This window comes from Talpa europaea (genome assembly GCF_964194135.1).
Source record: "Talpa europaea genome assembly, chromosome: 11".
NCBI lineage: Eukaryota > Metazoa > Chordata > Mammalia > Eulipotyphla > Talpidae > Talpa > Talpa europaea.
Window position 1 is genome coordinate 91147710 of NC_140078.1, and position 23357 is coordinate 91171066.

Here is a 23357-nt window from a genome sequence, read left to right on the forward strand (position 1 = left end):
GTAGACAGTTAATTACAGCCTTTTCGGAGACATGTTAACTGTATATTAACAGTCAAGTTAAAAAAGAATGATGTATACTCTTACATACAAGCTGCTGCTTGCTAGACTCTTAAAAATGTTCTTTTAGAAAGGATGGAGTCAGGTTTTGGGTCCAGAATCATCAAAATGTTTCCTACTAAAACAACTTAACTTTGAGACTTTTCACTGGCATGTAAAATTTCCTTCCTATTGTTTGTCTTCTTTCATTGTAATTACTGTTGGCTTTATCAGTTTTGCCAGTGGCTCTTGAAAATTGTTGTCCCTCAGCAGTTGTAGCGGTCCCACTTTATATTTTGAGACGCCTACATTTTCTTGTTTGCTGATGACTTTGGCCAAAAGAAACCATTAAAAGCTTATTGAGTTGACTTAGCACCTCTTAATGTTTCTCTTAGTAGAGTCATTTTAGCCCCTGTGTCTTTAGCCAAGTTATGTTTCCTTGCAGTTCTCCATCCCCTGTTATTTCAGGCACATTTGAGCAGTGGGTCAGCACAACAGTTGTGTCATTTTCCACTTCTCAAGTCTGGGTTTTTTGCCTCGGCCTCTGGCATGGCAGAATAGTGGACATTGGAAGGAGAAGCACACAAGGCTGGACTTAGCCTTACTCAGACAGTTCTATCAGAATGCTTGCTGTTTGCATCCCGTTGGTACACATCGATGGCTAGATCTTGTAGCCTTGTGACAGTGCTCCTCCTTCATGATATTCTTAGGTGCTGCTGTTATTTATTTCTACAAGATATTGAACTACAAAAAAGAAACCCCGGGTAAGGTACATGTCTGTGTTCTGTCAAACCAAGAAACTTCACAGTTAGCATTCTGTGCAGCGCATAGGGAGCACTCATTAAAGATTTGCTTAATTAATAATAAAATAGTGAATTTAGCTGTGCGCTGATCATGATTTAATGGGAAAGAAGACTTTTCTCTCTAATTTTCTGTTTTGACTGAGGTTATCTGAACACTTAATCTACGCATGCCCTGGTTTTCTGGATAATTGAATGTTTTTCTTCTTTAATTGTGTGCTCTGTCATTCTTTGACAGCAGCAGGGGTCTGTTCTAGCCTCCTTGTCTGACCTCCAGGGTTAGGGGAAGTTTCTCTGCTCAGGTTCATGGGCCTTTGGTGTTAGGTTGTGGTTGTAAATCACCCTGGAGTCAACACAGAGCAGACTCCTGAGGTCCTTGCAGTTAAACCACCCTGTGATGGTCTTTCTGATAAGCTGGGTCCCAAGATACTGTGACCTAGTGGGCCAAGCTGATTGACCCCTACCTGTTCTTCCCTATGGTTTCTTTTTCAGCATCCCATTGAATAAAATACGGGACAGGATTATCGCACAAAACGATAATTTTCATTGTAGCTATCTGCATTGTTTAAAAATGTTTGCAGATTTAGGGTATTTATATTAATGAAGCTTTCACGCCAGTCCTTAAGATTAATACTGGAATTGTAGTAGGGCTGTGTCAGCTGCATCTAAAACCTTCTGAGAAGTTCTAAGCAAGCTATGGAAGTTATCTAAAAAAGATACTTCCTTGTAAAATTTATTTTCTTTTCAAAACCTATGGAGCTGTTTCCAAGACAGGTCCCATTTGGTTTTCTACAAGAAAGTGTTCCTTTAGTGGTGCCCGGCTGTGTGACCTCTTACGTTATCATGCACATTCTGTCTCTTTAAAAACAGTCTCCTCTATTTGCCCTATTAATTGTTGATATGTTGCCATCCACGAGACAAAAATTAGAGCTGTAATTAAATAATCATGTGATGCTCCTTAGTGCCAGTGAGAGCAAACTCATTTTTCCAGGCCCTGATGGTCACTGATTATTGTATTACTACTGGCTTGCTTTATTTTTTTTAATGATTCTCTATCTGTAGATCACCTAACTCCTGCCCTTCTTTTCAAAATTAAAGAAAGTAGAGAACACTCAGCCAGTTCATTGGACAGAGGTCCTCAGGGAGGTAAGGCAGACATACCTCTTTCTGCTTTTGGTCACCTGGTAGTTCTTTGGGGAGGCTACGTCGGTGGTGTGGTTGCCTGCCATTTAATTTACACTGGTGTTTTGGCTGGGATGGAGGCATATGGGGAATGCCAGGAGAATTACAAAAGGAGTCGGGTATTAAAATTCAGAAATGATTAAAATTGAAATAAAAGGATGCTGCTTCTTTGCCAGTCCTCTGGCAGTCATAATGACACGTAGAGATTAGTTTCCACCTTCATCTTCTCCTTTCTCATTTCCTCTTGTTTATTGTTGACACATTTTCCTTATGTCTGTCTCTATAGTCTCTGTGTCTTTTGCACCATTATGCATTCCTACTTCTCCCTCTTTCCTTAAGCATGGAGAAGCCTACTTAACCTTATTATAACAATAACAGAATAGGTTATTAATATTTAATATGCACATGATTAAAATTTCTCTCCCTTAAACATAGGTCAGCTGTATTATTATTAACCGGCATGTAATTTTTCATTTAAAATATTCTTATTCTGCCCTTGCTGTTTCTGAAATGTAGTCTACTTTAGTAGTGATTTAATACATACATAATGTTTAGAAAACTGTGGTCGGCTAGTGAGAAAAGAACTTACCAGTCATGGATAATCAATTATGCATGAATTCAGATGTAACAGATGGAATCTGGTGAGTTAAAGTTTCTCTTTGCCTTAGTGGGTTTTTTTTTTTTTCATTTGTTTGTTTGACACCTGTCTCTTATATATAGATAAACATTTAATGTAGAATGTGAGAAATTTCCCTAGAACTGTATATTGTCTTTAAAGTGAACTTGCTTTTTAAGTTTAAGGGCAGAGAGTCTTTTTATGTAGTCTTGAAAGTGATCAGATTCTTTCCCATCATGATGTAGATCAGGAACCTGACCCAAATCTCATTTCCCTACCTTTTCTTCAATTGCTTTCTGTACAATGTCATTTATCCTTTCCTTTGTGGGAGTTGCTTGGCCAAAGAACTGCTACATTAACTCTGGGTTTTAAAGAATTTCTGATGAAATCTGGGGTGGACTAGTTTTGAGTTGTGCAATACTCTCTTGCAGGGTGTGCAAATAGTATCTGTGAATGTATATCCTGGTGTGCTTTCTCTATGTCAGATATACATTTATTCATATTGATCTCTTGGCCAAATAATTGAATTTCCCAAATCTACTGAAAGTCCCCCAAGATTTGGTTTCTATCCTGAACTGCAGCATATGCCAGCCACTGAGATGCCTTTGCATGTGCTTGCAGTGTTATAATTCTTAGCGACAGAACCTCTTTGTTTGCAAAAAGATCCCAAAAAGTTATTTTTGAGAGCTTTGTTACCTCCATAGAGGGATAAGTTTAGTTTTCATTAGATAAAATGTGAATGTGTAGTATTTTTTCATTTGTAGAAGTGATATAATATTGTCCATCTTTAAAGCAATATAGTCTCAAAACAGTTACAAGCTGGTCCCCATCAAAATTTTTCATAAATATGCTGTTTGTTTCTCTCCCAAGTGTATTTATATATATATACATATATATATAAAACAATACAAATGAAAATAGTCTTTACAGAATAAATAAAAATAAATGATTAAAAAATAGCCTGAAGGCTTACTAGTTCTGTTTTTAAAGTTATACTGTAGCATTATTTATCAACTTTTTGCTTCATATCAGCTGGAAATTTGCATGTATATTTATAGTCCCTGTTAGTTATCTAGTGAATTACATCCCACAATAAACACATTAATAAAGAAAGAGGCACTGGGAAAATAGGTAACTGGATATGCTTTAGATACAGCTATACTGTAAAACTATGTTTTAGTCTTTTTTATGCTTTTATATATAATAAATATATAATTTTAATTTGACTTCACTTTATATTCACATTTCTTAGTTATGCATCTGAAAAATAGAGAGATGTCTATATGCCTGAACTTCAAGAAGATAATCTAAACACAAATTTCCAGTTCACTAAAACTCCATCATGACTGTAAAAGTCCATAACATAGAATCAGTAAGAATAGATGTTAGAGAATATAGGACAATATATATAGAAAAAGATATTACAAATTATTCATGCAGAAGTCAATAATTTAAACCTAATTATTGTCACTGATAAATGAATGATACAATAAAATGGAAAGCCTTTTGGACTTTTAGAACAAAAGAGATGGCATTCTTTTATTTAACAAAATGAATCTAAAGTCTTTGTACAGAAACAATTCACAAATCATTACCTTGACGTTATGTATACAGTTGTTGCACATCTGGCTGTACCGCATGTAAGTGTTTGACCCTGGAAGCACTATTTCATTGGGAGGGTCTACTATTGCATGCATATAGTTAGTTATATTTTATGCCTTTGAAAAACATCCCCAAAAGAGTTTTTGGACTCAGGGTACTTTTGTTTGTTTTTAGCTATGCTGCTTTCTTTTATTCTGCTAAGATACAATAGTATAGAATCAAACCTGAAAAGAGAACTGTTTTCCTTGCAAGAGAGGGCTATCAAATTACCTACTTGGGGTGGGATCTTGGTCTCTAATTACCAATCCATGTTAATTATCTTTGGGTCAGGTATTCATCATATGAATTAATTATCTAGCCGAAAGTGGACCATGACTGTTGGCGGGTAAGGATGGAGTGAGAGAAGGTTGGTGGTGAGGATGGGGTTGTTCAGTGTGATGTAGCTCATTGTTTTTCTGCTTTCATATTTACATGATGATATCTATCAGCCACCAACCTCAGGAATAAAAGAAAGACTGTTTTGCTTTAGGATTATTTTGTGGGTTTTTTTTTTTTTGTTCAAAAATTTTTTTTAATTGGGTTAAAAGATATTTAACATAAAACATGTCATTTTGACAATATTTAGTATATAATTCAGTGGTACTAATAGCATTCACACTGTTGTGCAACCATCACACAATCTGCTTCCAAATCTTTTTCCATCACTCCAAATAGAATGTGCTTCAGTTTTGAATTAAACTTCTTTGCTTCAACAAATTTCAAACATTATGGTGGTATTTAATCATTGTCCAGATGTGTTGCAGTTGTTCCTGGTGGTGACTTTCCTTGCTGGTGGACAGACCCTGTTCAGTGGCTTGTGGCGATCGATGGACATAGCGGTATAATATCCGATATTGACATTGGCCGATACTTCCCCAGAACCATCTGGACTAGGATCTAGGTCCATTGTAACCTCAAACTGTTTCTCCCTCCAATTAAACCAGGAAAGATTAACAATGCCATTCACATTTCTAAGTTGCTCTGTCTTGGCTAAAGGTTGATGGGAACCGTTGCTATTTGACTTTGTTGAAATGAAAATCCCTAATCTTCCCAAGAGCATTGCACAGCAGTTAGGGCTCTGGAAATAGCTTGAATGGTTTGCAAGTTTTCAAGGAGAATCCCACTCAAGGTTGAGGTTTTTCTGGGAGAAAAATCATGCTCAACTATGTTGAAAAAAAAAAAAAAAAAGAATTAGAGGAAACCGGGATAGCTCTGGCTCCAGTAATAACAGACTGGTTTTAGAACTGTACTTCCATGTGTAATTTTGTGGTTAGTTGCTTATGTCTGTGATGATAAATCATATACTTGCACAGGATTTCTGGCACCCTAGTAAATCTCAAGCAAATGCCCAAATGCTAATTTATCATGGTTCCTCAAACAGCATACCATGATTTACCAAATCATTGATCTCAGAGCTTGTCCCCCACTTTCTCTTGAGGTATGTGAAACAAATGGCTTGCCGGCATATATGTTGCTTCAATATCGGGCCACTCTTAGGTCCTAGAATAGACTTAGACTTAACTTTGCCAAGTGACCCCAGGATTAAGTTTAAAATGTCACCTGAAGATGTCCTAGCAGGTAGATCTGATTGTCTGTGTCCAAACCATCACCTCATGCAGTGAATGGAGAACCTGGCTGTATACAGCGATCACCTTGGAGCTCTAAAAAGTGAGTGCCTGGCTCCCACTATTGGCCATTCTGATTTAATTGCCAGCGGTGCAGACTAGACATTTGGATTCTTGAAAGAGCTCCTCAAGTTCAAGAAATTTGGGGAGCCATTGAACTAACATCTGATCCTGATGCCCGACTTTGCTTCCTTCTTACAACTCATGAAAACAGTTCTTGGATTCCTTCCTGCGATGGCAGATATTATGAGAGGCTCCAGGAAGACAGACATAAGTACACCCTCAAGATGTTTAACAACTTGCAGTGAAGGAGCTAGGGGGTGGGGAACAAACAGATAGGTACTTATGGCTGGCCTCGCCGAGGGACAGGTGGAATATCAAAAAGGAAATAACAGCTGGAGAAGGCTTTGGACAGAAGAGGCATAATGAAATGTAATATTAAAAGGGGTAGAGAAGGCAGGTCCCCCAAGTGAGAAGGTGCAGGAAGGGTGTGGCAGAGAAAATAAGGCAACCTGTCAACTGTAAGTACTTCGGCGGCGGTGGTATCTGTGCTGGATGACTCAACTGAAGATGCTTTGGATCTAGGTCTAGACTGAGATACCTGTTACTACCGCTCTACCTTGTCAGGTAATGACTCCTACTGACATCCTGATAAAAGGGGAACTTTTAAAAATTTTTGCCCAATAAATACATGCTAAAAAATGGTAATATTTGTTTGTTAATGGCCCAGATATCCTGTTAGGGCTGCTACTTACTTCCCTAGCCAGCTCTCCAGTACTAGCCTTAAGCACTGGCCTTTCTTTGTTCAACTTTAATAATGACCTTTCTGTATTAAAACCATTTTGCAAATTCCCAGTGGGTATTTACATCCATCCCAACATAATTAGTAAGCAACTTTGATCACTATCCGTCTGGCTATAACTGAAATCCCACTTATGAGTGGGAAAAAAAAAACCCAGAAGACCAAAAGGCCATATTTAGAATTCATTGTCATTTCTCCTTTATCTCCCCTGAAACATTTTTAAGACTTTTGCTCTGAATTTCTTTAGCACACCATGAAGTGTATGGATGTCCTCCAAGTTTGAGTAGGTATCTACATTAGGTATCCAAAGGAGCCAGTGCTAATGGCAACTCTGCTTATTAACATGGGGGTGGGATTGAGGGTGGGGGGTGATTATGACTTCTAACCACCTCGAGCTATTTAAATACGCATGGGAACAGCATGCAGGTAAATACATACTACTCCAAATGTACTACAGGACCCTTTCAAATACAGACATGTCTAGAAAGTTGTCTTCAGTCTATTTTCAGTGGCACACAAGTCGCATTCCATTGCAAATTTACAGATCTCTGGGCTAATTCTAAAATGGAAAATGATTTCAATTTGGACAGCATTAGAATGTCTGAAAGCCATTCAGCACCTCTAAGACTCCTCTTGGCCACGTCCTGGATTTACTTAGTTGTCTTTTATTGGAGTTCTTTAGATAAGTGCTGTCTCACATAACTTTCTGCAGTGGTAGGAGTGCTCTATAATCTACACTCTCAGATAGGATAGCCACTAGCCACCGGGGGCAATTGAATACTTGAATTGTAACTGAGGAACTACATTGTAAGTTTTAATTCAAATGTAAATGATATAGTCACATTCGCCACTACCCCCTCCTTCCCACTTCTACCATCTCTAAAATGAATTGTCATTGTGATTAGTAGTGGAAGTTGGTTGCAAGTGATACTGTGAGCTTTTTGCTCCCCTTTATTCATTCATAGCAAGCATCGTCCGGTCAGGATGCTGTCTGAATTTCTGGTAATAGGGCCATGAGCAAGACACACAGTCACTGCTCTCATAGGGTTTATGATCTAGACTGGGAGGCATCTGTTAAGCCAGTGATTATCCAGATTGTTCGTTGATGAAGACAGTGATGTGAACGACAAAGGAGAAATGCAAAAGGCTATGAGAGTATAAAATGGGGCCATACCTGTTTGTAAGATTAGTCAGAAAGTTTAATCCGAGTTCTGTTTATTCACTAAATAAGAATAACATGAGGCAGCTTCCCTTCCCCAAGTTCAAGACTGGGTCAGGCTGGCTGTAGGACCCAAGGTTCTCAGAGTAGGGCAGCTAATGTGTGTGCCAAGATGTGGGGTCTGTGCAGTTGAGCAGAGTGCTCACACACACACACACACACACACACACACACAAACTGCAGACTTCTGCACTTGCTTAAGTAGATGCTCTCCTAAACTGCATGCAGTTGTGATGTCAGTCACAGATAAGATGTGAGAAGAAGGGCGCAAATGTTTACAGGATATTGCATTTCCTCTCAAATATATGTTTTGACAAAGTCGTGTGTGCTCCAGCCCCAGCTCCTTTTCTCTCTGTTCTTACAAACGTGTAGTTGGTCCATTCAAGAAACGATGTGGAAATCAGTCCTGACATCCCAGACAGACAAAATGAGACACATGACAACAAAACATATGGCTCAAATAGACATCCTTATATGGCCAACACAGACCATATTCCCAGAAATTCATATATGGAAAACACCACCTGCAGCTAAAGCCAAAAACAAAGAGTCGACAGGACAAAAAGAGCAATATGCTACATAAATTGTGCTACTTTAAGAGTGTGGATAGCCAACTGTATTTGAATTTAAAAAGATGAAGAAAAAAAAAAGCCACATGTCCTTAGAAAGTGCTGTGATGGTGAGCATTGCTTTGCTAACAGTGACTGGCTGAGTTGCCATATCTTAAAAGCGTTCAGAATCTAAATGCTTTTTCTGTTTATTACAAATGTATGTGCTATTCAGATCTCTGAATGTATTTTAATGCTTTCGGATATCTGCCTGCCTATTTATCTAAATATGAGGCCATGTGAAACATGCAATTGTCCTTTTATTATTAAGTAGTTTTTTAAGAAATCTGGTATATCTGTTACAGTATTTTATCTTTGCCACCTCTGTGGAGCCAGTGTCAGTGCCTTTTCATGTGATAAAATATTAATGTCCTCGGCTTTAACTGTGCATGCACATGTTATATATACAGTGCATGTATTTGACTTGCAATATTTCATATTCTTGAAGCTTTCTTTTTTGATAGCTAGCTTTATAAAGTTTAACTTTTTTCAATACTTGCTCCCGTCTTTGTTGCCAAAATTGCAATAAATTGTGTAGAATAACTTGATGCTTTTTTTCTCCTCCACTGTGATAGTTTTTCCTCACATATGCCTTAGAAAGCTGGTATTTTCCTGATTACCTTTTTTCTTCTTTTTTAAAATCTGAGTTTACCCAGGTCATTTCTCAGTGGCTATCCTGACTATTCTAAAGAGTAGATAATGTATAGCAATTAAGTTCAGCAATGCACTCTGTTACTTGGAAGGTATAAAATGCGGTGTGCAGTTGTACTTATGTCATCTGGTATGATCACGTAGTTCTGAAATAAAGAATGTGCTTGAGGGAAAATGAGTATGGATATGTGATGAATAGATCCATAATTGTACTCTATCATTATTCTTTATAATAAAGTCAGTTTTAGATAGCTTTATCCTCATTGATTCTGTTTACCATTTTTTGAGGCCATGTCCCTCCTTATTAGACACTTCTAAGTTTTGTGTTTATGAATTCCTGGATAAAGGTGTTATTCAGATGTAAAGATTACTACACTTAATTCCTGTGTTATATAACATTGACCAGGTCCTTAGAAGACTAAGGCAATCAGGAAGCTTTTTGTCTTACTTGTATGTACAGATGATGGAGTAATAGTTACCATATTTTATTCCAGTGTATTTTATTCCTAATACTGATACTTTCAAAAACCACTTTTCTTAGTGTTCTTTGCACTTTCCCCAAATTTTACTTTGCCCAATTACTTGCCAACTTCATTTTTATAAAAAGCATTGAACTTCAAGTGAAGTTGCAGGAATAAATATTTTGTAGTCCACAAATCATCTTTCTTTACTTTTAGATTTTGCTCTTATTTGTGAATGTGTGCAATGTCATACTAGAATGCACTGTCCCTACTGAAAACCAGACGGACAAAACATGAGGCATCACCAGCTTAAAGCAACTATAAAATCCCCATCTTGGAAATTCCTAATTTAACCGATCCTATTGCAAAGACCATTGTCACGATAGAGGTAATTACATGGTTTTCTCTGTTCCTTAAAGGAGCAAAATATTTTTTTTCAATGTCTTTTCATCATCAGTTTGAGTACTTCCATGCAAACATCCAACTTTGACTTTTGCTGTGTTGGTGCATTTCCTTATTGATTAGGCTTCTTATACTTTAAAATATCTTCCTTCCTTATTTCGCCTCCCTTCAACTTTTAAAAATGTGGTATCATTTGGACTTTTCAGTACAGATTGCCTTATATTTATTTTCTGGTATTTGATGCTGTGTTTTGTGTTTTATTATCATGTTGCTTCTTTTGCTCAAGGCTCAGTTTTTACATGTGCCAAGATTCACGATTGCCTTCCTCGATTTTGACTAACCTTTCGGGTTTCTGGGTGAAACTTGGGTGCCATTAGAGTGATGTATTTTCATTGTGTTTCTCCTAAACTTGTTCCCCCCAGGAGGCCATTATTTTCTGTACTTTATCTTCTGCTTTTCTTAGATTTCTAATGTAAACAGTGTCTCTAAGAGGGTATTGGTAGCTTTAAAGGGCTTAATTTGCATATTTCCCTCTTATCTCTCTACTTGTGTTAACTTGTTGCTTTTTTATGTGTAACAAAATGTTTATCTGACTGATTTTTTTTTTCTCTTTCCCCTACGAGTGTGTTCTGAAAAATAATTCTTACAACATTTTTGTTTTTGTTGCATGATTAACTGCCTTCGGGGTAGTAAGATGTTTAGTCCTAACAACCTGAGCTATAAACGCTGCCTGGGTTTGGGGCGAGAGTGTAGTGTTCTGCATTTGCAGAGAAACTATATTTAATAGATTATCTAAGCGAGAGAGGATCCTATGGGTGTGCTCACGACCATCTCCCTCACCGGGGAACTCACCCTAGCTTGCAGCCTGAGTGCATGTACTGCCCCAACCCCAACTTTCTCGTCTTCAGCCCGGCGGGGTGCATGGCATTTCAGAGAGGTGGCACCCCTGGCACCCCGTCTTTTGTAATCACCGGTCTCTTTTCAGCGAGTGACCCCAATTTTGGGTAAACTCGGCCACTCTGGGACACGCTCGTCTTCCTGCAGCGCGTCCCGCGGGCTCGGGAGTGAGGGAGTTTGCAGCCGGCCTCGGACGGGTCCAGCAAGCCCGGACTCGGCTCTTCCCGAGCGTCGCCTCTCAAGAGTTGGGGAGCCCCCCCCCCCCCTCTGAGGAGAGCTGTCCGCGAGAGCCCTTCCAGGGTCCCGGCCTTTCTTCCTCCGCGGACGTTCCCGCACAACCCCGCGCTTCTTCGGGGAGACACCCCCCTCTTCCGACGGGCCCCTCCCCGGGGTCCCCACCCCCGCCCTGGGCGCCCGTCCCCGCAGCCGGGGGCGCCCCCCCTGCCGCGCGGGTCCCTGAGGTGCCCGCGCGCTACGCTCCCGGCGTCTTCCTTTCTGTGGCTTTTGTGGCGTGCGGGGGGGGGCGGGGGCAGAAGAGGGGGGGCTCGGTTTTCCCGCTCGGCTCGCGCCCCCTCCGCCCCGTCACTTTCCTGCCCGCGCCCCTCCTCCCGCCCGCCCGCCCGCGCCCGGCGCACACCTGCCCCTGCCGCCCGCGCGCCGCGCGCTCCCTCCCCGCGCCGGCGGCCGCTGCCAGGGAACCCCCGCGCGCCCCCCGCGCGCCCCCCGCGCGCCCCCCCGGCGGCGGCCGGCGCTGGCCCTCGCGCGGCGCCCTGTTATTCTGGGTATTGTGTGAATAAATGTCGGGCCGCCTCACTCCAATCAAGCTCATTACAAATTCCTGCGCGCCCGGGGCCGGAAATCGCGCGCTCCCCCCCCCCCATTCACTAGTTACTTGTCTCGCGGCGGCTTCGCCCGCCGCCCCCGCCCCCGGTCCCGGCCCTCCAGCCCGGGTTTTAATCCCCGTCCCCGTTCCGCCCGCTCCGTGCACCCGGCCCCCCTCCCCCGCCCGCGCCCGCCGCCCGCCCGCCCGCGCCCCCGCCTCCCCCGCCCGCCCGCCCCCTCCCCGCCGCCGCCGCCACTTGCTCGCTCGCTCCCGCTCCCCGGACGCGGCGGCGGAGCCGGCCCCGCTGGGGAAGGGCTCGGCGGCCGGGAGGAGGCTGCGCGCTCGGGCTGGGGCCGGGCGCGGGCGATTCTGTATTAAAATGAGGAGGAGGAAGACGCGGCGGCCACGGCGGCGGCGGGAGCTCGGCGCGGAGGGCTGCGGCGCGGGCGGACGCGCGGGGCCGGGCGGGCCCGGCGGCGGCGGCGGCGGCGGCGGCCGGGATGAGACGACTCCGAATTTAACGGGCGGCGGCGGCGGCGGCGAGGGCGAGGCGGGCGCGCCAGCCGGGGGGCGAGGCGGGGAGCGGCCCCGTCCGGGGACTCGCGCTCACACGCACGCACACACACACCCCCCACACGCGCTCACACCCGCTCACACTCTCACACGCGCTCACACGCACTCACTCTCCTCACACGCGCGCGCCTCGCCCCGCGCCGCCGGCCTCGCCGCCTCAGCCGCCGCCTCGGCCGCCCGCCCGCCCGCCCGCGCGGGCCGCCCCGGGGGCCGCTCCCCGCTCCCCTCCGCGTTTTCGGGAAACTCCTCCTCAGTTTTGTCGGGGTTTCTGGGGCCCCCCCCTCCCGCCCCCAAGTCCGAGGGCCATTGTGGCGCTCCTTGTTTACCTCGGACGCGGGCGCCGCGAGAGCGGGGCGACTTTTCGGGGGGCGGGGGCGGGGCGGGGAGCTGGTCCCCGCGGAGGCGGTGAGGCGGCTGGGGGTGCCTGCTGATTCCCTCCCCTCCCCCTACCCCGCTTTCGCGCCCCCCCCCCGCGCCCGCGGCGCCCCACACGCTCCCCGCCGCGCGCCCATGGGCCGGGAGCGGGTCCGCGGGGCTGTCGCCGGCGAGGGCCGAGGCCAAAGTGGCACCTCAGTGCCCGCCCGCGGCTCCCCTCGCGACCTGCCGCCCCCCGCGCTCGCCGGGCCCCGGTCGCTGCCCTCGCGGGGGGCGCGAGGCGGTGGGAAGAAAGTTTAAGGTTTGTCGGTGTGAGGCGCAGTCGTTGGGGAGGGGGCGGGGGCCTCGGAGGCGGCGAGCCGGCCGCCCCCCCGAGCGCCGCGGGGCTGTTGGGGAACAATATCGCAAGTGACAGCCAGAAGTAGACTTTCCTCGCCCGGGAGCCCCGCGAGCAGCAGGGAGGGGGCGCAGCGAGGGGACCTCCACCCCCCCACCCCCCCTCTCTCCCCCCCTTTCTGGAGACCTGGTCCGCAGTGATTCTCTGTTTTCTTCTTCTTTTTATTTTTTTTTATTTTTTCCCCCTCTTTTTAAGAGAAGCGTCAGTCACCACCTCGCCTCCCCAGCACCACCACAGTGTACAGCTCCTAACGGGGTTCTGCTTTGTTTTTACGATCGCCACCCCCCACCCCCCCACGAATCACTTGTCAGATCAATTTTATCTTCTCCCTCCTCCCTCCTCCCTACTCTCCCCTCCTCCCCCATCGAAAAGCCCCGTTCGCCGAGGTTAGACATTTTCCAAACCCTATATGTTGTTTTTCGCATGGTGATTTTTTTTTTTTTTTTGCACCCCCCTCTCCCATGGCTACTGTTCTAGACGTTCGTTTCTGCCCTTCCCCCGCTTAGGGGAGCGGGGGTAGGGGAAGAGAAAATAATACAATTTCAGGGGAAGTCGCCTTCAGGTCTGCTGCTGCTTTTTTTTTTTTTTTTTTAATTAATTAAAAAAAAAAAAAGGACATAGAAAACATCAGTCTTGAACTTCTCTTCAAGAACCCGGGCTGCAAAGGAAATCTCCTTTGTTTTTGTTATTTATATGCTGTCAAGTTTTGAAGTGGTGAGTTTCAGGTCGGTTTTGCTAATTTCACTCAGTAAAACTGCAGTGTTTCTGTTTCTAGATAGTACTTTGCTTCTTTGTCTCTTTAAAAGGTCACAGTGAAAGCTTGGCCTGGATCGTTCCGGCCATATGGAATGGATAAGGGCACAATCTCTTTAAAATGTGATTATGGGGTTCTGGGGTGGGGGCGAGGGAGGCCAAGCAGCAAGGAACTCGTTGAAAACGGTCCCACGGTGCAAAAGAATAGGTTCTTGAAACCGGAATTTCGTGCTTTTTTTCTTTTTCTTTTTAAAGGAAATAATTGCTGCGTCTGAGTTCACTGTTTTATTCAGTAATTATCATATAGGGACTTAGTTTACGGGGTGGGGAGGGGATGGGATTTGGAGAAAGTAGCGTGCTTTCTGTGTGCCAACCAGACGTTGCACGAAAATGGGTTTTAAAATGTGTAACTCAAAAGAAACTCTTCAGCCTGGCATCTGTTGAGACCGTAGTTAGTTCCCGTGCTGTCAGTCCGGAAGGCCCGGTGGAGGTTGCTCTTTGCAATTCCAAACTGAGGTTTGGTGAACTTTAGCCTTGGGCACAGAGTAAATGAGTAAATTGGGTGTTTTATGTGCATGTAATTTTGCTTTATAATGTAAAGCCTTTTACAAGATGACTGAGTGTTTAATAGTCGCTTATAGGTGGGTATTTCGAGGGACCATTTTGCATGACCTGTATGATGTTTTGATTGTCAATACATGAACTAAATTACAATCTACCAGTTTTATTTGCTGTACAGTTTAGAATGCTGTTAAGCCTCATGACTACTTAATTTGTTTTGTAGTATTAACTTTGATGCTGTTGTCTACTCCCCCTACCCCCCCACCCTTTAAATTGCCCCAGGGCTTAAGTATTTTCTTTTCAAATCATGTTTTCAAATTCATCTTCTGCTCTAGGGTGAGGCAACCAATTTCAGAAAAGGCTGCCCTGTGTTATAATCCATAGGAAACATCATACACAGTGCTTTGAATAAGTTAATAATCATCACCCTTTAATTTTGGCTTTAGACTGCGGCTTATTATAATGGAAAAGAGTAATCTTGATAAAAAGTGGTTAAAAGAGGCACATTTATTGTTAATGAACCTCATAACCAAAAACAGATGGGACCCTGGAATCCACCGTCAACCTTTAGTTCTCAGCGTGCCACCCTGCAGTACAAGGATGAGTAGCCATTATTTCTCCAAGTTTGTACTTCTCCAGTTGGTATTAAGTTTGCTTTTAAGCCCACAGAATACCACTGCTCCCCCGCCCCATTCATATCTTTTCGGATTATATGGGACAAAGTCATCTTTGGTTAAACAGGGAGAAAAGGTTTATAGAATGGCCCAGCAAATAGAAGCTGCTTCCAGCAAATCCTGATCTAAATAGCTTCTTTGGCATAATAATTTGCTTAAAGGTATAAGTTGAACTGTTAGACAGCTGGAAGAAACTGACAGTTAATCTTGTCCTGTCTGGTGTTCCTAAATGTCCCTTTACCCTTAGTGTTGAAAACTCAATACTTAAAAGTAGCGTGAAAGTTCCTAAAAGAATTCTGCTACCTGCTCTTATCAATTCTTCTTAAATCTGTAATTTAGAAGTAACTTTGATGCTGTACTAGTTTCTATGTTGTAAACCATGGGGAAACTGATGTCCATATAATATGTCCAGTATAATATGACTGAAAATGAATATCTCTTAATTTTTGGAAGTTAATGAAGACATTGACTTCATGGCATATTGGGATTATTTGTGAGTCCTGGTGATTATGTTATATCATAATCATGAAGGTTTTTTTTTTAAATAACAGGCTTGACACTTGGATCTCATATGTGTGCCACAAAGTATTTCCATGCTTTTTTCTGTTATAATTGTTAGAACAGCATTCTACTACCAATGGATGCTCAAATGTTAATTCTGAAACATAATGAGTTATAAAGCTTCAGTTCGTGGGGCATTTGAAGAAACTGCCTACTACTGTCTATTTGCTTAGGGGTAAAATGATCCAATCACATGTTGAACTAGGACTTGACTAGTTGTTTAACAGGTCAGATAACTCATGAAACTTTGATAGCAGAAACTTTTTCTATAAATTAACCTGTAAAGCCAACAGGGACTTTAAAAAGCAGGTGTTGGCTCCCTTCTTTTGAAGTGATATCTGTGTATTTTCCCCTCATGAAAATTAAACTATGAAAAATGTAAACACATATATCAGGTTCAGCTAGTCTTTTGGCCTGTGAAAATTGTTTCATCCTTGATTAAAGTGTTGCTATTGTGTACTGCAGTGAGTTTCTAATTTTTAAAAATTTGAGCTATATAAATTCATCTTATTTCCTTTATTAGTTATGTTTCTGGTCATTCTTGTCCTAAAAGTAAGCCTTTCCCACCTTAGTTTTGTTGGTAGGTGAATAACTACATTTTCAATTTATGTGGGTTAGTGCTGTTTCTATAAATTATTAGTTTAATTTGAATGGAAATGTAACGCTGTTGTTTAGAAACATGGTAACATCTGCATTATACTATGTATCTAGGTAAGCGAGCTTACAAATACTTACCTTACCAATATCTAGGGGTAGAACATGTGTGTCTATCTACATACATGCATTCACATAGAGAGGCAGAAAGAGATTGAGACCCACCAATTATAACATGTCTTTTCTTTTTTAATTCTGGCAGGTGATCTTTAGAGGGTAACTGAGTATGGATCATTTGAACGAGGCAACTCAGGGGAAAGAACATTCAGAAATGTCTAACAATGTGAGCGATCCGAAGGGTCCACCAGCCAAGATTGCCCGCCTGGAGCAGAACGGGAGCCCGCTAGGAAGAGGAAGGCTTGGGAGTACAGGTGCAAAAATGCAGGGAGTGCCTTTAAAACACTCGGGCCATCTGATGAAAACCAACCTTAGGAAAGGTAAATAAATAACAGTACTTTCAGGCTAGATCCTGGAAGCCTTCTAACCCTTGTGTCTATCCAACGCCACTGTGTGTGGGGGTGGAGAGGCAGAACTGGTTTTTGTGTGTTCTTTTCCTCGATTCTCTTTCTGATCTGAATTACTTGCATTCCTGGCTGCAGTGTCAGCCACGTTTTGAAAGTGTAGACTTTGTGCTTGAGTGGAGCATCTTACTCCATTGGAGACTGGAATCACTGGACATTTTGGATGATAAGGGCTGGGTAGAGTATAATGGTCGTGGTTACGCAAAGCTTGCCTTGATAAGGTGTTATTGTGATAGAGAGGATGTGTAGGTGGCTGTTGCTTCAACTAACCCTGATTAAGAATAAGACACTTAGGTTATTTGAGGACCATGCTAGCTCTTTTCCTAGGATTACTAGTTGTCAGGCAGTGTTAGAAATAATGGAGAGCTTATGTGATATGATGGAAAAGTTTTGTTGATAGCCTTTTTTGGGTGGCTTTTTTCCTTAAGAGCAAATTCATTGTTTAAGCAGTGAAAAACTTGATGAGTCTAATACTTGATATTTGCTAAAATTGGATAACTTTGATAAATGAAGAGCAGATTTAGGCACGTTTAAGCAGACTGTGTAACTGGGTGACTCCTTTCTAGCAGTTTCTTATTAAATTGATGGAGTCGAACAACTTGGTGTTCCACGCTGTTGTTTGTGTAAAGCAGTGCCTGCACTGAGTAAAATGTGTGTGCCTCATAATAGTCTTTATTTTGTCTCTGAAGAACTGTGTGTAGGATTCAGATTTTCCTTATATTTGTTAAGCAAAGGATAAAAATGCCATCTTTTAGCAACCAAGAATATTAAGTAGATAAAGTTAGAAGGCAGAGGAATTTCATTGTGTTTGATGCATAACATTTATCATACAATCATTTATTTTTTCCTTGGTTTGGCGAAAACAAAGAATATATTGATCCTGAAATGAACAGACACAGCAGTCCGTATTGTTAGATCTTTATCTATTAAAAATGGAAAAACAGCACTTCAGCAAATTCTTTGGCCTCTACTCATGATTACCCTATTTATTGATTGTTTGCCAAGAATGTATGCATCTTAAGAAAGCCAGGGTAAGAGCATTAAAAATATAATTTATTACGGCTTTTCAAACAGAGTGCATTAATATTGTACTGTGAAGCACTGGGGCTCTATAAAAAAGACTTTCTGACGCCTGCAAACATATAAGTTCCATAAATTCCTAAATAGGAGATTTCAGCTGTCTCTGGTATTATGTGATATTTGCACAGCAAACTTTAATGCCAGGACAGTTTTAGACAAGGATTCTACAGACTTCACTGCTCCTTATGGCAGACGTGCTGTTTACACAGGCTCATAAACCTTCAGCAAAAGCTTCTAAGACTGCCTCCAGGTTTAAATCATGTGGTATTTTTAGCATTCAGCAGTGACCAGTGCACTCCCCTTTTAATGCTGGAAGGTTATGAAGTTGCTGTAGTTGGAAGTCTCACCAAACACCAGCACAAATAATCAGACAGTTGAGAGAAGGCTGCTGTTCAGTATTACTCCTTGCAGCAGGACAACTGTGACAGTTTGCTAGAAGATTTAGCAAGTAGATTTGTAATTAAGTGATACTGTTGTCACTTTATCAATAGCCTCCTTTATTATCTACAGGGTACCTCTAAATTTGATCAATAAAGTCCAAAATAAATCCAATATATTTCAGTAGATTGAGAAACCTGCAGGAGCAGGTCTGAGGAGCAGCTTATAGTTGAATGCGGTCTGTTGAATCCTGTAAGAAGAAAAATCACTGCATGTATTTTTGCTGCACTAACCCAACTCTTTGAAGACATCAGGACAGGGGGAGGAGAAACCAAAGTACAGTAATTTCACTTCCTGCTCAAATGCTTTTTTTTTTTAAGCATTGCATTCTTAGTGACTTATTTTTAAAATGCAGTGTAATTGTAGAAGGTTCTCTGCTTACTTCAAACAGCAAAATTGCCAAAGCCTTTTGGTGGTGGTAGTGTTTTTTTGGTAAATATTATTTTTCATGTGCATGGTTTCTGTTTGACAGGTGTCAGATAAAAATTGTGGCTGAGCTGAGAAAGCACTTCTTAAGTAAAAGGGGTTGGATGGTTTTGTTTATTTGTTTAGGAGATTTTGCCAAAGTCCCTTCAAGCCAAGGAAGAAATCATCAGTTTGCATATTGCTATTTTTATTGTGGTCTCCCCAAGTCTTCCTCTGATCCCTGATGGATTCTCTCTCTGGTATAAAACAGCTGAATGAATGACAAGAATATTGGCAAGCTCTGTGACTTGTTTTTCATGCCTAGCCTGTTGGGTACCTCCGAATGAGTTTGTGGGCTTTTCTAAGTAAACCTAAAGGGGTTTATTTGTCAGAGCTGGAATCTCTCGTGAACAGTTCACTGAAGCTTTGGTGAAGATGCACATGTAGAAAAATGTAGCTGTTTTATTGCCGGCTTTTGTTCAGCACAAACCAGCAAATGGAACATTTTTAAAGGGCATCTCTGGTGTCAGTGGGAAATCCTGATTTTTTAGCTCTGGTTGGTGTGCACTAGTCATCTTCAGAAGTTGGTAGGATTGAGCGAGTTCAGAGGGCAGAGCTTACAGAGGCATTAATGTTAGAGGACTAATTGGGGATCCTGGGTGCCCTGTTAAAGTAACCCTTGTCATCATTTATGCTAAAGATGATACCTTCCTGGCAGTTTGCCACAGTACAGTTCAGATGCATCTGCTTTTAACCCTTTTCCGTTTATCACTGGAAGTCTGACAGTGCGCTGGCTGCATATGCACCTTGAGAACCATAGCATTCCGTGATTTTAGTTTCTAGAAGCCTCTTTTCTAACAGTGGTGTGGCCTGGGCTTATTCATCATCTGGCTACTGAGTTATACCATTGGATTAAAGTAAATAAAGGGAGAACACATCAAATCTAGGCAGATTCCTTTATCCTCATATGTCCTGATGAGGCCAGTTTCCCTTTCTCTTTCTCATTTTTATCTCATTCATGAGAACTGAGATTGTTCATTTTAGAGACATATAGTTATTGTGATATCTTTGTTCTCAGGTAGATTAAATGAATGGCCATAAAAATAAATCCTATTTATCTGTGTTAGGCACATATTGAAATCATATATTTTGAGCCTCAGTTTGGTTAAGTTTTGTGTTTCTTTTATGGAACTGTAAACGTAAATGTCTTTCAAAATGGAAGAAAATGCTAATGATATTAGGGTCAAAGATAATTTGTTTGGATGTGAATGGAAAAGTTTAATATTAACAGGAGCATGTAGGGAAAGCACGAAGGTGGGTTTGTCTGAAGACAAGTATAGTAGTTAACGTTTGCATACTGCACCCACAGCAGATCAGATGGGACACTTATTTCTCTGTCGTCAGCTTTATTATTTGATCCGAAAGGTAATTCTGCATGAATTAATTTTGGAAAATGCGCTGTTAAAGGGAAAGCAGAGCCTGTGTTACTTAGGGCCAAGTTCACGTTCTGAATATTTGTCTTCCAACTTAAAAATAATAAAGAATGTATATATTTGTGTGTGCGTGCCTGTCTCTCTGTGGCCTGTCTGCCTTGGAAACAGTCTCCCCTCCCTCATGGTTGTGAAGATTTATTTTCATCCCTTAGTTTTTTTCTCCCTCTCCCCCCACCCCCCACCCTGACTATGTATTCCTGAAGATTGTTGGTTTGCGTCTCTCTTTCTGTCTTTTTGATAGGAACCATGCTACCAGTTTTCTGTGTGGTGGAACATTATGAAAACGCCATTGAATATGATTGCAAGGAGGAGCATGCAGAATTTGTGTTGGTGAGAAAGGATATGCTTTTCAACCAGCTGATAGAAATGGCATTGCTGTCTCTGGGTTATTCGCATAGCTCTGCTGCCCAGGCCAAAGGTAAATAGTGCATATGTGGGGTTGGAAAAATTGCTTGGCATCCTTTGTTTACCTTGCAGAGAAAGCACTGAGTATTTTTAATCCAAAGAACTGTAGCCTGTGTAATACATTGGTTCCTTATAGACTGTGGCTTTAAAAAATTGGCTTAATTCAGTTTGGTTTAGTTAACACACATTTTGCTCATGTGGAATGTCGAGGTAGATTTTTTTTTTAAATTACTTCAGCTGAATCATTAGTATGCTTATTGACCTTAATAATCTGCTCCACTGAGGACCCACAAGGAAGTGAGGAGCGTATTTGAGCAGATGGACTGTTGAGAGTCAATTTGCATTTATGACTGAATATCTAGTTCTGTTTCTTTTATTCTGTTTCTGATGGTTTTATGGGCTGTAAAGTATTTTTCAATGCTGATTCCCATTGCAGTAGGGAATCTTATCTAAATCGTAAAGCTATTTAGAACTGGTTCAGCTATGTCTTATTAGAACTTCCTATAAGTTAGGAAAATGTGGCCTCTGCATAGGTTTTATTGATGGGCTTTTATTTCCAAAATAATAAACAACCCTACAGTCATTTACATAATTTCACAATTTGGAAAGCTAAGCTGTGAATATTTTCATTGACCTGCCTTTTAGAGGGAAGAGAATCATTCAGACAGAAATAACAATATTGCTTGTGGTGGGGGCAATGAAAGAAGAAAAGACTTTCTACTAGATCTGTTATCTGAAGGGTGAAATATTTAGTGACACACTCTCTTTATCTGGAATAGGGCTAATCCAGGTCGGAAAGTGGAATCCAGTTCCACTATCTTACGTGACAGATGCCCCCGATGCTACGGTAGCAGATATGCTTCAAGACGTGTATCATGTGGTCACATTGAAAATTCAGTTGCACAGGTGAGTCAGGACAGCAATTCCAGGGCAGAACATCCTCCCTATCTGGCCTTTTGAAATAAAGCATGTCTGGTCAACCTTCAATTTTTTTTTTTTTAACTCTGTTTCAGAAATGTTAATCCAGATCGACTTTGTTACCACCTACACCTTCTGTTTTATTTTCCTAACTTCAATGTGTGATTTCAAAGCCCCTCCTCCCCCCTCAAAATTTGTAGGTTTGTGCAGGTTATCAAAAGACAAGACTTTGTCCATTGAGTCAATTAAATGATGCATTGTAAGAAGGCATTTTACATAAAGTTTACTTAAGAGAAAAATATTTTTGCTTATCGTGAACAGTGCCATCTGTGTACATTTTGTGAAAGAATGCCTTGTTCACTATTGCCGCGATCTCATTTATTTATATATTTTTTCCCATCTTAATTCGTATGAGCAGAGGCATGAAAGGAAGGCGGTTAATACGTCCATGCTTTTCCCGACGGCTGGTGAGAAAGCAGTACACCTTAAATTGTCTTCCCAAGCGCATCAGAGCAGGAAGGTAGAAGTAACGTGAAAAAATAGCCACCACAGGCAGCTGATGTATAATTCATGCATCGATACAGCAGATGTGTTGTATAAAGTAATTAACTAATCGGAACAATCAGGAGACCGAGAGCAATCTCCAGATGCATCTGTTTGATGCGCAAAATGAAATCTGTCTGTCTTAAAGGAATGTTCTGCAGCGGGATGCAATCTTGTAATAATCCCCTTTCTAATCTATGTCTCAAATAGTTGCCCCAAACTAGAAGACTTGCCTCCCGAACAATGGTCGCACACCACAGTAAGGAATGCTCTGAAGGACTTACTGAAAGATATGAATCAGAGTTCGTTGGCCAAGGAGTGCCCCCTTTCACAGGTACTTAGCATAGCATGTAATAAATAATAAGACAACTTGGGCAGCCCTGATGTGAGGTTTGATGGGGCTCCATAGGCCCACGCAACTGGTATCTGAAGCAAGAACCTGCCAAAAATGCAAAGTGACTTGACCACTGGTGACTTTTAAAAAAATATGCCTGATTCATTCTGAGCAGAGCCTTTACACTTTTTCTCCCTGGGGGAAAAGAGCGAAAGAAAAACAGCTCAGCAGAACTCCGTGCTGGCTTGTTTTAGATTCCTCTTCTGAATGTTTTAGGCAGTGATGCTCCATTCTCCTGAGTGCCCTTATTTTAGAAAGAGTGAAGGTGGCTTAAGTTCCTGGAACCTTTAGCGAGTGGCCGTGGCCATGGCCACAATGTTGCCATGCTACCTGAATAAAATAAGAGTAGAATTTGGGATGTTTTGTTCCTTACCAAAAAAAAAAAAAAGGACAAGAAAGCATTTAGCGAGAATAGTGATGAGGATAACAGACATCTCTTACCTCTAAGGATTGGAATAGTTATTTTTCATTAGGATTTTGTTACCAGTTTTGTGGCATTGGTTACCTTTTTTTTCAAGTGGATTTTTTTTTTATCTCTCTAAGATGTATATGCCTTACCATCAGGGATTTATGAAATGAGACAAAAATTATTATTGTATATGATTTTTAGAATGAGTTTTGGTAAAGGGCAGCTAAAGCTTGAGATACAGACTGTGCCCCTGTTACCAGATTTAAAAAACCAAGCATCATTTTAATAATGCTCAGCTGGTTTCAAGTAAAACCGAGTGGGCGTCGTAAACTCGTGTGGTCACTGCATAAATGTGCTACAGTGCATCCTTGGGGCCCATAACCAGTGTAAGGTCATTCTGTGATTTAGCATCGTTGAAGTGCTGGTATCACCAGATTTTT

The 23357-nt window shown here is 42.0% G+C and overlaps 1 protein-coding gene across 4 annotated transcripts in view; it reads left to right on the plus strand.

The window, feature by feature from the left end:
- Positions 1-16537: 16537 nt before the first annotated feature.
- The window catches only part of SATB1 (SATB homeobox 1), a gene marked incomplete at both ends in the record, with an annotated part of 70260 nt that continues 63440 nt past the window's right edge, over positions 16538-23357 (plus strand). For all 4 annotated transcript variants that reach the window (XM_084247421.1, XM_084247422.1, XM_084247423.1 and 1 more), the window contains 4 exons: positions 16538-16748; positions 20490-20666; positions 21433-21559; positions 22325-22448. In XM_084247421.1, coding sequence (XP_084103547.1) covers positions 16538-16748; positions 20490-20666; positions 21433-21559; positions 22325-22448 — 639 coding nt within the window. The remainder of the gene's footprint in view (positions 16749-20489; positions 20667-21432; positions 21560-22324; positions 22449-23357) is intronic.